The sequence below is a fragment of the Wolffia australiana genome, chromosome 10 (genome assembly GCF_029677425.1).
Source record: "Wolffia australiana isolate 7733 chromosome 10, ASM2967742v1".
Classification (NCBI taxonomy): Eukaryota; Viridiplantae; Streptophyta; class Magnoliopsida; order Alismatales; family Araceae; genus Wolffia; species Wolffia australiana.
In genome coordinates, this window is record NC_135844.1 from 104,077 (window position 1) to 117,912 (window position 13,836).

At 47.3% G+C, this 13,836-nt stretch overlaps 2 protein-coding genes and 1 pseudogene across 2 annotated transcripts; 1 reads left to right on the top strand and 2 right to left on the bottom strand.

Moving 5' to 3' along the window:
• Positions 1-298: 298 nt before the first annotated feature.
• LOC144708537 (cationic amino acid transporter 5 pseudogene) lies at positions 299-2,321 on the bottom strand (annotated as a pseudogene).
• Positions 2,322-8,647: 6,326 nt separating this feature from the next.
• HSBP (heat shock factor binding protein) lies at positions 8,648-9,924 on the top strand. The gene is made up of 5 exons (XM_078581477.1): positions 8,648-8,798; positions 9,187-9,240; positions 9,330-9,353; positions 9,436-9,478; positions 9,668-9,924. Exons 1-5 carry the CDS (start codon positions 8,796-8,798, stop codon positions 9,796-9,798), a joined length of 255 nt encoding a protein of 84 aa, XP_078437603.1. The 5' UTR covers positions 8,648-8,795; the 3' UTR covers positions 9,799-9,924.
• A 24-nt stretch (positions 9,925-9,948) lies between these two features.
• LOC144708240 (vacuolar cation/proton exchanger 3-like) lies at positions 9,949-13,825 on the bottom strand. Its single transcript, XM_078581471.1, has 12 exons — positions 13,684-13,825; positions 13,520-13,616; positions 13,125-13,394; positions 12,972-13,039; positions 12,864-12,892; positions 11,662-11,858; positions 11,324-11,536; positions 11,057-11,191; positions 10,833-10,949; positions 10,650-10,703; positions 10,440-10,556; positions 9,949-10,158 (listed from the first exon to the last, which is right to left on the bottom strand). The coding sequence occupies exons 2-12, from the start codon at positions 13,565-13,567 to the stop codon at positions 10,057-10,059; spliced, it is 1,350 nt and encodes a 449-aa protein (XP_078437597.1). The 5' UTR covers positions 13,568-13,616; positions 13,684-13,825; the 3' UTR covers positions 9,949-10,056.
• Between the last annotated feature and the right edge of the window lie 11 nt (positions 13,826-13,836).

Consider the following 13,836-nt stretch of genomic DNA (forward strand, 5'->3'; position numbering starts at 1 on the left):
AAGATTACTATCAAATTATCATTTGAATTGAATGTTATTACCTCTCTACAACGAATGTTCCTACTCGGGTTCCTTCTCTCTTACCCTTTCTCTAGAGCCGTCTTCCACTTTCCATCTTTTCCACCTGCTCTCGATCCGTCTTATCATCTTTCACCTTTCTCCGCCAGCTTCTTCAGCCTCTTCTTCATCGCACCTCTCCTTCCCTTCGTCAAACCATGCAGCAGGAAAGACGATAATTTAGACCTCCGCTATGATGGATAACCGCATACCGTACGGAAGACGAAACCAAAGATAATAATTTAGACAAAAAATTATTGCTGCAATTTTTACATCTTCTTTTATTATGCAGAAATAAAAATAATTTCTTTGCAAAATTAAAGCTTTGATATCATGGGATCTCGTCACCGGCGCTGCTGGCCATTTTCGATGTTTCCCTACGGAATTCTTCGTCGGCGTCGTGAGTGGCGTGAAGGGCGACGAGGAGGTAGTAGACGAGCATGACGGCAGTGCAGACGCCGAACCTCACAAAGGCGGAGGTCCCGAGCGAGGCCATGAGGAAGAGATTGGCGGCGATGGAGATGGACGGCAGCCAGGGGACGAGCGGCGCCCCCCAGACCTTGGGCGCTCTCTTCTGCGGTAGCCAGAAAGCCAGAGCGGCCGTCCCGCCTAGCCACGCCGCTCCGCTCGCGGCGTACCCGGGCCAGCCCCCCCGGCCCGAGCCCCAGCATGCAGCGACCCCGACGGCACCGCCCAAGAGAAGCCCCAGCACGAACGTGAGCTTCAGCCGCGCGGCGGCGTCGGCGCCCCCTCGCTCGTGGTAGCGGCGCACGAGCAGGGCCAGGGCGGTGAGCATGAAGACGAAGAGCGTGCTGATCGCCGAGACCGAGGCGAGGACCTCGAGGCTGGAGAAGACCGCGATCACGGCGGCGCAGGCGGTCACAACGATGGTGGCGCGGACCGGCGTGCCGCTCCGCGGGTGGACGAGCGCCAGGCCGGCCGGGATCATGTGCGCCCGCGAGATCTGCGTGGTGTAGCGGGCCTGGCCCAGCGCCCCGGCGAGGAGCCCCGTCGTCATCCCCTTGAGCGCGCCTAGGGCGACGAGCCGGCCCGCCCAGTCCATGCCCACGGCGGCGAAGGCGGTGGCGAAGGCCGCGTTGGGGTCCAGCTGGTCGTAGCGCTGCATCATGCAGAGCACCAGCGCCATGGCGCAGTAGACGACGGTGATGGCGGACATGGACCCGATCAGGCCCAGCGGGATGTCGCGGGCCGGGTTCTTCGTCTCCTCCGCCATGGTCGCCACCATGTCGAAGCCCGTGTAGGACCAGAAGACCACGCCGGCAGCCCGAAGCGCGCCCTGCGGGCCGAAGGGGAGGAAAGGGGAGAGGTTGGCCGGCGTCCCCTTCACGGACCCGGCGACGAGGATGAAGGCGATGACGGCAACGCCGGCGAGGGAGGCGATCCAGTTGAGGCGGGAGGCGACTCTCGTGCCGGTAGCGGCTGTGGCGGAGCAAAGGACGAGCGCCGCGACCGCGATGGGGTCGAGGAGGTTGTAGCCCTGCGCGAGGCGTGGGGCGAGGATGCGGAGCGAGTCGGGGTCCTTGCCGAGCAGGGCCGCTAAGTAGGACGTCCAGGAGCGGGCGACGCCGGCGGCGCCGACGAGGGCCTCGAGTAGGAGGTTGGCGGCGGCGAGAAACGCGGCGAAGTCGCCGAGCTCGACGCGGAGGTAGGAGAAGGAGCCGCCGGCGGAGGGGATCTCGACCGCGAACTCGGCGTAGCAGAAGGCGGAGAGGAGGGCGGCGCCGCCGGCCGCGGCGTAGGAGATGACGATGGCGGGGCCGGCGTCCTGACGGGCCTCGAGGCCGGTGAGGACGAAGATGCCGGAGCCGACGACGGCGCCGAAGCCGAGCCAGGCGAGATCCCAGGCCGTGAGGCAGCGGCGGAGCCCGTGCTCGCTGCGCTGCGGCAACAGGCGGAGCTCCTCCTCAGAGGTGGACCGTCGAAGCACCCGGCAGCGGAGGCGGGGCCCCGTCGCCGCCACGGCGGCGCTGTATGAGCGCCAGGAAGAGAATGATCCGCCCGGGAAGAAGTCGGCCTTCTGCCAACGCCAGTACCCTCCGCCTGCGCGCTCTTCAGTCTCATCGCCGTCGCCGCCGGTGCTGGCCATGAGCGCGCGCTCCGCCTCCTCTAACGCGAAGTGTACTCCGGGCATTAGCGACGATCAGCGTGGGTGTTTAAGTTGGAGAGGAAAGGAACGAGCGATATGAGATTTGGGCGTCGGCGTTGCGAAAGAAGAGGAGGCTGCATATCCAATACCGGGCAGATATTTCTCCAAATACTTGGATACTCGGATACTCTCTCTCCCTCACTCTCATCCGTTGTGTCAGCCCTTCACGGAGGAAGACCCGGTAAATGCCAATAACGGACGTGGGTTACGGGTAATGCCGACTTGGATTGCGGATCCAACCGAAGTCTCGGACACCCTAAGACGAGTCGGAGGTTAAGAAACCCTGCCCAGATCTGATTCCACAGTTATAAAAGGACATCGGGTGGAGGGGGACGGGATCTTATCTTCCTTTTGATGTTCATTTCCTGTTTGGCCCATCTTTATTTATCAACGTTTTCTTCCCATTCTCTTCCCTTCTCTCCGCTTCTCTGTCACGATACTCTCGAGTCGTGACTCGTAGGTTTGGACATTTAGGAAGGAGGATCAGTCACACGTAGGGAAGGACACGGTCTGACCGAAGTTCGGTCAGACCGGACCGAACCGAACCGTCGGTCAGCCTTTTTATGGCTGACCGAACCTTCCGGTCCGGGTCCGGTTCGTACATCGAACCGGACCGAAGACCGTAACTCTCTCTGTCACCTGCTCCCTCTCTCCCTCTCTCTCTTTCGTCCTCTCTCCCTCTCGTCCGCTCGTTCTCTCTCTCTCCGCTGTCCTCTTTCCCTCTCGCCTCCGCGTTCTCTCTCTCTCTTCTCTCGTTGCCTCTCCTTCTCTCCTTCTCGTTCTCTCTCACTCTCCTGTTCGTTCTCTCTCTCTCCTTCTCTAGTTGTCTCTCCCTCTCTCCTGCTCGCTCTCTCACTCTCCTGTTTGTTCTCTCTCGCGCTCGTTCTCTCTCACTCTCCCGTGCGTTCTCTCTCCCTCTCTTTCTCTCCCTCTGTTCCTATCTCACTCTCCCTCTCGTTCGCTCTTCCCCCCTCCCACCATTTCGCTCTCTGTTCCGTTCTCACTCTCTCCCTCTCATTCTTTCCCTCTATCCGTCTTCCTATCGCGTTCGCTCCCTCTCTTTCTCTCGCTCTCTCTCCCGCTCTCCCTCCTCTCTTCACTCCTCTCTCTCTCTCTCTCTCTCTCTCTCTCTCTCTCTCTCTCTCTCTCTCTCTCTCTCTCTCTCTCTCTCTCTCTCTCTCTCTCTCTCTCTCTCTCTCTCTCTCTCTCTCTCTCTCTCTCTCTCATGCGCTCTCCATTCCTCGCTCCCTCTTTCCACTGCTCCCGTTCTCACTCTCTCCCACTCATTTTCTTTCCCTTTATCCCTTTATCTATCTCGTTCTCTCCCCCTCTCTCCCACCTTCTCTCTCGATCTTCCCTCTCTTCCTCTCTCTATCTCGTTCTTTCCCGATCTCCCTCTCCTCCTCTCTCTATCTCGTTCTCTCCCTCTCTCTCTCACCCTCTCTCCCTCTCCTCTCTCTCTCTCGTACACTCTCACCCTCTCTCCCTCTCCTCTCTCTCTCTCGTACACTCTCACCCTCTCTCCCTCTCCTCCTGCCTCCCTCTCTCTCTCACCCTCTCTCCCGCTCTCCCTCTCCTCTCTCCCTCTCTCTCGCCCTCTCTTCCTCTCTCTCGCCATCTCTCCCACTCCCTCTTCTCCTCTCTTCCTCTCTCTCTCGCCCTCTCTCCCTCTCCCCCTCTCTCTCAAACTCTCTCCTGCTCTCCCTCTCTCTCAAGCCCTCTCTCCCTCTCCCTCTCGCCCTCTCTCCCTCCCCCCCTCTCTCTCACTCTCTCTCCTTCTCTCCCTCTCCTCCTCTCTCCCTCTCTCCCTCTCCCTCTCCCTCTCTCTCTCAAACTCTCTCCTGCTCTCCCTCTCCTCCTCTCTCCCTCTCTCTCTCTCCCTCTCCATCTCTCTCCCGCTCTCTGTCCCCCTATCTCCTGCTCTCGCTCTCCGCCTCTCCCTCTAGTCCTCTCTTTTGCTCTCCCTCTCTCCCTCTCTCATTCTCTCACACACACTCTCTCCCTCTCGCAATCTCTCTCTATTGAACTCTCTCCCTCTCGCCTGATCCCTCTTATTCTTCCCCCTCACTTCCCTCAATGGCTCTCCCCCTCTCGTTCCCCCTCTGTCCATCTCTCACTCTCTCCCTCTCTCCCTCTCTCCCTCTCTCCCTCTGGCATTCTCGCTCTCCGTCTCGCCCTCTCACTCTCTCACTCTCTCCCTATGGTATTCTCTCTGCCTTTGCACTCTCTCAGTTTCACTCTCTCGCTCTCACTCTCGTTCTCATTCAACACTGCTTCAGCACTAGAAGTGACATTAGATGCAGTGAGAAGATCTAGTCAACTTAATCTTGACTAGTTAACATGACCAACTGAAAACCGGACCGGACCTAACTTCAGGTCTAGGTTTAGTTTTTCCGTAAAACCGGACCGTGTCCATCCCTAGTCAGACGGCAGGTCCTCAATTTTGGGCCTGACCGAATGTTGGGTAGGTTTAGATTCAATGGTCAACTCCGATCAGACCTTGGAAATCAATGATTTCGTATTTATTCAATGCTACTTTAGTAAAATTATAAAAAATGTTCACCCAACTCGAGGGAGAGGTCTCTATTGAACTCAATGTGCACCCACTAGATGAAGATCTCTTCCGTGCAGGCAGGCTGCAAGAATCCATTGGAATCTATTCCGCTATTGAAAGTTTCTTTTGATCCATTGCAATACATTGCAATGGTTCCGCTATTGAAAGTTTCTTCTTAACAAGAGTGAGGGGGAGATAGAGGGAGAGGGGGGAAAGAAGATAAGGGAGGCAAAGGAGCATTCGTCACCAATGGTTCTAAAGCTAGTTTTCTTGATAGTCAAGATTACCATTAACATGATTTTCCGACTTTGAGATTGACATTGTTCTAGTCTCGTAACCGGATAGGGACTGGACCTGGACTGAGTCTGGATGGAACAAGGACGGCAACCAGACCCAAGTTTGGGTACGGTTAAGGACTTTGTTAAAAACCAGAAACGAACCCTACTCAACCCTACTATTCATTATTTTTTTCTCTCTAGCTGGTCTCTCTTAAGTGTCTCTCGCTGGCATCTCTCTCTCTGGCTTCTCTCTCTCTCTCTCTCTCTCTCTCTCTCTCTCTCTCTCTCTCTCTCTCTCTCTCTCTCTCTCTCTCTCTCTCTCTCTCTCTCTCTCTCTCTCTCTCTCTCTCTCCCTCTCTCTCTCTCTCTCTCTCTCTCTCTCTCTCTCTCTCTCTCTCTCTCTCTGTCTCTCTCTCTCTCCCTCTCTCTTTCTCTATCTCTCATTTTCCCATTCTCCATCCCTCTCTAAATATTCCTCTCTTGCTCTAGACTCCCTCTCTCAGTCTTCCTATTATCCTCTCTCTCTAGTTCTCCCATTCTCTCTCTGTCTTGGTATTCACACACATTATAGTGTATTCACAAATATTTTTACAATGTTTATAATTTTAATTTTGACCATCATATTCTCCTTATAATTTAAATCGAAATAAAATTTATTTTTCTTTCAATTTCCATTTTCCATAATTTGAAATTTTATAATCTCGAAGGCTCTTATATGCAAATACTTTCTATATATTTTGGCATCATCTTATAGTTAATAAAAAGGGAAATTTAATCTCCTAGAAATTTAACCTTTCTAATTGACCCCTTTGATCCTTTTCTTTGGATCAAAGAATTCAATTTAGAGCCCCCTATTTCTTCTATTCCTCTCATCTATTCTACCCCCCTAACTAGCTTCCTTGTCTAATTAGGTTGATTTGATCTTCATTGAAGATCAAATTAACTCTAATTAGGGTTGAGTTACTCAAGCAAAGCATCAAGTTGGATTCCTTACTAGCTTCCCTTGGACGGTACCTTTACTTATCACTATACATCTTAAGTTAAGGCTTTATAAATTTTATTGTTTAAGCCTAAATTGACAACGACAGTATTAAATTTGGTAAAATTGACTCCTATTGAATTTAAATTCATTTATTTATTAATTTCTTTTTAAACACTCCATGATGTGTCATCTTCTCATTGGCGGACACATTTTCAATTCCTTTTTTCCGGTTAGATCTCGGAGCGCCACGTACCCCCTGCCGAAAAATAAAAACAAACGAAAAGATTTTAAAAAATGCAAGCGGTATGTATGCTACGAATCTAAACGTGTGTTCTTCAGCGCACGGACGATTCAACACACCCCACGTCACCGCCCCGTGTGTGTGCGTTGTATGCGCCGCGCGGATGGCCTCCCTCATCAAGCAGCGTCGGATTCCCATCCGATGGCCGAGATGAAGCCATGTCGATGGCCCGAAAGTCTCTCCGATGGTTTTGCTATAAAGTCCTTAAAATGGAAAATTGCCGCTTGACGCCACACAAAGTAATTGTGTATATGGCCCTTGCGCATTCTCACTCCTCTGATTTTTCCTGAAATCACAAAAAATACCATGCATATTTTCAATTAAGTCCCTGCCAAATTTACATAATTGTGTCTATGCCACTACCGAGAGCTGTTTTGGGGATATAATTACAACGCGACTTTAGAAAAAGGCCCTCAAAGTAGTAAAATGGCTTTAACACTCATTTTTGCCTTATAATTATATCCTTTTTGACTTTTTAAATTCATTTCTTCCTCAAATAAAACCCAAAAAATCCAATAAAATCCTAAAAAATCGTAGAAAATTCCAAAAAAAATTAGGAAAATCGGTAATACATGCCCACACTAATTAACCTCAAAATTAAATTTTAAACCTGCCATTTTCATTTGAAAATAATGATTTAAATCTTAAATAAATCCCAGAAAATTCATAAAATTAACAGAAAATTAGGGAAAAACCAGAAATCACTTGGAAACATTAATTACAAAATAATATATGATAACAACCCCATTTTAAACTCTATAAATGCATAAAATTGTGCTAATAGCATGAAATAAAGACCGAATTTAGGGTGTTATCAATAGGCCGCAGGATTCTTGCATTCTCAGGCAGGTTCACGTTCACTGCGAAATAGAGCAGTCAACGATCATTCAACTCGCATTGCGATGTCGGCTGTTCTAGCAACTGCATTTGCGGAGCGTCCGTGCCTTGCAAAACCGCCGCAGATGGTATTGCACCATGCGACGTATCCCAATACCTTAGCGGTGACATTCACAATTTGGGGGGGAGGAGGGGAGAAGAATAAATCGAACGAGGCACCAAGCATTCTGTTTCATAGGTTTCTTCCACCCTCCTTCGTTCTTCAGCTTCCTCCTCTCTCTCTTGAACCCCCTTTCTTTCTCTTAAAGGGGTGAGACCAAGAACAATAGACAACAACTCTTCTTCGATAAATTTTCCTGGTTTGTGGACCTAGGGCGCCCCCCTCTTCCATTATAAAAGGGGAAGAGATCAAATGGGCCCCATAAGTGCGTCAACAAGGGGGACTCAGGTCAATTAGGGGGCCCTTATATAATGGGCCCCCCATTACAAAGTAAAAAAGGGAAAATTTAAAACATAAATAAAAAGACAAAGGGGACCAAGGGAAGGGAGTCCAAATTGCTAAGGACCCCTCCACACATCGACATCGACACACGGTGTAGACAGGACGCGTCGCTGTGCGACAAAAACAAAATGACGTGCAAAAGAAACCACAAAATACGAGAAAGAAATAGTGAAAATCAAAAGCGATAAGTTGGCATCTTCACCCGGATGTTGATGACGAAGGGGGGCAGCGCAGATGACGTCGTCGATGATCCTTGATGGCGTGTGCCATCATGGGGCCTGCATGTACTCCCCACTTAGGACACCTCATCGCGTAGTTACATTCCCCTTAGGGAATTACCCATTGGACGACATCTCCGACGACATCCAACATCATCAGAGCATCCTCTCAATACCATCAGATGACATCACCGCTGACGTCCGGTATCTTTTTTCATCTAATAATCTAAAAGTTTGATTGAGCTAAAATTTTGAGGGTAGCTTCATCTTTTTTTCATCTATCCATCCATATAGTTGGATTTAAGAAGTGAGCCTTAGTTTCAAGAAAAATCTTTAAGCTCACTTCCTCCTTTTGAAATAAAGTGAAAGTTTTGATGCTCCAAACAATTCAGGTGATGACTAAACGTTTAAAAGAAAGTGATTAGGTAGACGTTTGGGAAATAATATGTTATAGCCAAAGGGACCTTCCTTGAAAGTTGAAGCAAAGTATTAGATTACAAATATACGACGCCAAATCTAAAATTGCAGAGAAAGTCAAAAAAATCAACCATCTCAAGACAATCATTTTTTTTTACAAACTATATTTCGATCAACTTGTAGCTTATATAAACGATTAAACCCATAGAAATATGCATAGAATGAAGTGTATAAGAAACACCACCATGACAGTCAGAAAATGCAGGAAATGTATAACATACGAGATAGATTGTAATTGTCTAGTTCAGTAAATATATACTATTCTCCGAGTAAATAATCTGCTTCAAAATTTGGGCATCGTTCAAAAAGGTGGGATTTTGCCGGAAATCGAGTGCGAAATTGTAGACCGTGCCCGAGGGTTTGAAGGTGTTCGACGCGGTGGGCGGGAGGAGGATCTTGGAATTGAGAAACGATCTGTGGCCATGGTTCTTTCTGCTCGAAATCATTTTCTGTTGTTTTGTTTTCCGCCCCTTGACTCGATTTCCGTCATTGTCTCTTCCGATTCCTATTATCCTCGTTCGCTCCGGTATCAGCCTGGAAATCTTGCCCTCGGATGAGTAGATTGTCTTTTGCCGGTTGAATGAAGGTTCCCTTCGGACCTTGCTCATGATCGGTTGTTTTCTTCGCTCTGAAGTATTCTCATTTTCATTGTGGATCCACACCCAGACTTGTGAATACGTTTTGCATTCGATCATTCGGCCATTCTTCTCGCAAAATGTCTTATCGTTTGTTGTCTTTTCATTAAGAAATGAGAACATGAATTTCTCAAAATCGTCTGCGGCAACAATTTTTTTTTTAAAATATATTCCGCAGGATGGGCAGGAACCTGGCGAGCAGAGGCAAAGCGCAGCCGACATGACCGTCTTTGTAAGACGAACACTATTCATCGCTCTAGGAGTCCATCTCCATGATTTCTACAGACTTATAACACGTTCCTTTCTTTTCTATCCTTGCAGGTTCAGAATCTACTTGGCCAGATGGTGAGTTGTACTAAAATTTTAAATCATCCGGTTTCAGTGAATTCTATGTTTATGGATGGGGAGACTTTCGCTTGGGATTCAGCAAAGCAGGTTTCAGACGATGTCCGATTCCATCGTGCAGAAGAATATCCTTCTACTCTCAATCCTCATAATTCACATTTTTTTTGAAGAATCATAATTCATGTATCGATTTTGCTATAGATGATTTTCAACATTTTCTTATCCAGTTTCTGGGCTTCGCTTTTTGAATTCTCTGTCTTTCAGTTTAAGTTGGATCCTTTTTTCTGGTTTATATGGCCTTGACCTCTGTCCACTAGACGAAATGGGGAGCAGGATCGATGAACTGGAACAGAGCATCAACAATCTGAAGGCTGAGATGGGAGTGGAGAACGAGCCTGCCACTGAAAAATCCCCCTCGGCCGAGCCCATCACCAAGGATCAGTGAGCAGGCATGATGAATCCATGCTCTCTATTCTATGAACTTGCTTCAAATGTTGCATGTTTCCTTTTTTTTCCATAAACGTATTCCACGTTTTTTTATTGACCTATCATACAAGTAGATTTTCTCCCAGTTTGGTCTGTTCCTGTGCGCGGATGAAAACTTTGGAGATTGAATTATATTTACTCCAACCAGATTGGGGGGTAAACACCAGGATATTATATTCATTTGCATGTAGGAAACTTAAATAGAAATAGGAGATGATCAATCGCCCGACACAGGGTCCACATGCACAAAGAAGCTAGCCGCCACGATCAAGTAGCACAAGATGAGCATCAGCCCTTTGAAATAGTTGGAGGTTCCCTCCTGCAAATATTTAAGAGAGTGAGAGGTAGAAAGACAGTTCGTGGGTGTGCATTAACAGTAGTGTCCACATGTTCGATATCGAATATCCAGGTAACATCAAGATGGTTTCAGAAACCGGATATTGGGTATCGAACAGATATCAAATATCTACCTGGATATTGGATATCTGGACCTATATCCAGACATTGATGGAAAAAGATAAAACTCAAAAAACGTTTAAATATTTTCAAAGAAATGCTGATCTGCACTGTATAATTAACTGCTGACCAAATGAGACTGACCTGCACTAGGAAGGCTACGACTAATACAGTGGAGAAGAGCGCTGCTGTCTCGAAGAGTTGAAAGTTTAGATCCATCGGACGGCCCAAGATCCATCCTACGACCACGCAAAACGGGATCTGCCGCAGGAAAACAGGTTTTTTTAAGTTGCCAATAATAATAATCATAAAAAGATTAAAACTCGATCCCATTAATCTTGAGAATTCAAGTACCCCGAACATGGAAATCTGGGTAGACGATCCGATGGCGACTCCGAGAGATATGTCCTGGATGAACAGCGAGATCACGTCAGTTTTTTCTTCCTTTTTTTTATATTTTTTTTGTTGAGACAACGTTCGAGACAGATGAGCGATCTATCCGAAGAAGTTAGATTTGTGGATCAAGAAAGAACTGACCAGCTTGTCTTTCATGGCGAACATGATAGCGCTGGCGTGCTCGGCGGCGTTACCGACGATGGGAAGAAGAATAACGCTGATAAACGGTAGGGGAATCTTCCACGAAACCGATGCCCCCTGTCATAATTTCAGCAGATTTTGGTTATACGATGATCTTAACCTAGATGAAATATGATTTATATGTGACAAAAGAAGTATAGTTTAATGACTTTGTTCAGAATCACCTGAATAGCATCGACGAGGTATTCGGAGAGGACGGAGACGCAAGCGGTGAAGATGGCAAGCCAAACAATCGCCTCCCATTTAGAAAGCTCCGGCACTTCTTCTGCTTCGCTCTGGGTTTGGCTCAGGCTTCCACCCTGAAATGCAAATAATAAGAAAATTAACAGCCCACGTAATGAAATATGGTGGGGATTATTATTTCAAAAAAAAAAAATATATGTATGGTGGGGATTTATTAAGAAACCCAGGATTGAAAATGGAGTTGCAACCTCGCGAACGGGATCGTAGAGATATTTGTGGCTCTTCAGCTGGAAAACAAGGAAGCAGGCGTAGGCCAGGAGCATAACGCAGCTGCTAAATCTAGAAAGAGCCAACTCTGATTTTCCGAGCTGGGCTTCTGTGTGAGTGTAGTGAAGAACAGCAGGGAAAAGCAGCCCCATTACGGCCATCAGCAGCAACCCAGAATTCACCGCTGCCGCCGCCTGCATGGGTATTGTGTAAACGGGAAGAGTTTGAATACCACCGATCAAAAGTAGGAACGATCTTGGTTTTTTTTTCTTTTTTTCTGAATTAATTAAATGAGTTATTTTGTGGCTCGGGATCTCGCCTTGTTGAAAGTCTGCTCTTTCTTGAGGAAGACGATCCCTCCGCAGAAGAAGGCGCAGCCGAGAACCAGCAGCATGTTCGACAGTATGGATCCCAACAGGGACTGTTGAACGACGCGAATCATGCCGGATTTCAGAGCAAATATTGAGATAATCAGCTCGGTTGCGTTTCCAAATGTCGCGTTCAGAAGCCCCCCAACTGCATTTTCCAGTCAGTTGGAGAAGAATGATCCAACTAAAATGCCGCAACTATGAACAAAGAACTCTGATGAAGAACCATGAAGAACCCGAACGATGAAGAACCAATGGAGATGAAGAAGATGAAGAACCAATGAAGAAGAAGAGAACTAGAAGAACTAGAAGAATAAGAAGAACAAGAACAAGATGAAGGACCATGAAAATGAAGAAGATGAAGAACCACAAAGAAGAAATATGAAGAAGAAGACGAACCGATGGAGAATAAGAAGATGAAGAACCAATGGAGAAGAAGAGAACTAGAAGAATAAGAACAAGAACAAGATGAAGGATCATGAAGAAGAGGAAGATGAAGAACCACAAAGAAGAAATATGAAGAAGAAGAAGAAGAAGACGAACCAATGGAGAAGAAGAAGATGAAGAACCACTGGAGAAGAAGAGAACTAGAAGAACAAGAAGAATAAGAAGAACAAGAACAAGATGAAGCACCATGAAGAAGAAGAAGATGAAGAACCACAAAGAAGAAATATGAAGAAGAAGAAGATGAAGAACCTTGAAGAACCATTAAGAAGAATCATGAAGAAGAACCATGGAGAAGAGCCATGGAGAAGAACCATGAAGAAGAACCATGGAGAAGAAGAACCATGAAGAATATGAACAATAAATAATAAGATGAACCATGAAGAAGAATATGAAGAACCATGAAGAAGAAGATGAACTATGAAGAAGAATATGAGGAACCATGAAGAAGAAGATGAACTATGAAGAAGAATATGAGGAACCATGAAGAAGAAGATGAACTATGAAGAAGAATATGAAGAACCATGAAGAAGAAGATGAACTATGAAGAAGAATATGACGAACCATGAAGAAGAAGATGAACTATGAAGAAGAATATGAAGAACCATGAAGAAGAAGATGAACTATGAAGAAGAATATGAAGAACCATGAAGAGGAAGATGAAGAAACACGAAGAAGAATAACAATGAAGAAAAAGAAGCATGTTTACCCGTCGGTCCGGTGAAGAAAGTTAATTGCCTGAGGAAATAAGCAAAGCAGAAGATCAGGTTCGCCGTCTTACAACCGAAATTCAACTCTACTGTTAATTTGTTCTTACTCTGTTGCGTAACCCAAACGCTCGGCCAGGGGGACTATGCCGAGCATGCTCAAGAAGAATACCAGCCCCTGCAAGCATTCCACCCGTGGAGATCCGATCAAAGAGTGTATAATCGCATCAATCACCTCACCGGGAAGAAGATCGCATATATACTTGATGATCGTAGAATTTATGCACGAGGATCGCGGCGGGGCCGAAGGGCAGCAAGAGATTGATCTTCGCCTTGAGAATCACGTTCGTGATGCTCTTGAGCACGGTGTTCTTCAAGCTGAAGGCGGGCCGCTCGTTCTGAAGCGATTCCGAGAAGGATTCTTCGCCGGATTGTTGGTCTGAAGCGTGCTGTCTGCGGACGAGAGAGATGGGGCTCAAGTGGCCTCCGTCCTCCTCGAACTCGTTCTCCGATCTATCCCGCATGAATCCCATCTATGAATACAATCGAATTGTTGCGCATTCATCAGATGTTTACTCTTGCGCGATTTGTTCGAAAGGCGATGGTTTCTTAGAAGGTAATTGATCCGAGAAATTGAGGAGAATCAATATTTGCTCACTTGGACGGCGGCGACGACCTTCGAATTCTTCTTCGTGTCATCGCCCATTTCTAGCGAATGCGGCTGCTCTCAAACGATTCAAGGGTTTGCACTACGGCTGCGAAAACCAGAATGGTCAGAATTTTCTGAAATCTATAGCGGAAACAGTTGGATCGACGCGGAACCTTGCAAAAATCCATGCTTGGATCAGGAGCGCGGAAGAAGCTTCTGTTTAGTTGTTAGACTGCGAGCCTCGATCTCAACAGCGACGATCGAGTCATTGATTGATTGAAAAACTGCTGCAAGGAGAAAACGGAAGAGGCGGAGCGGATTCGCGG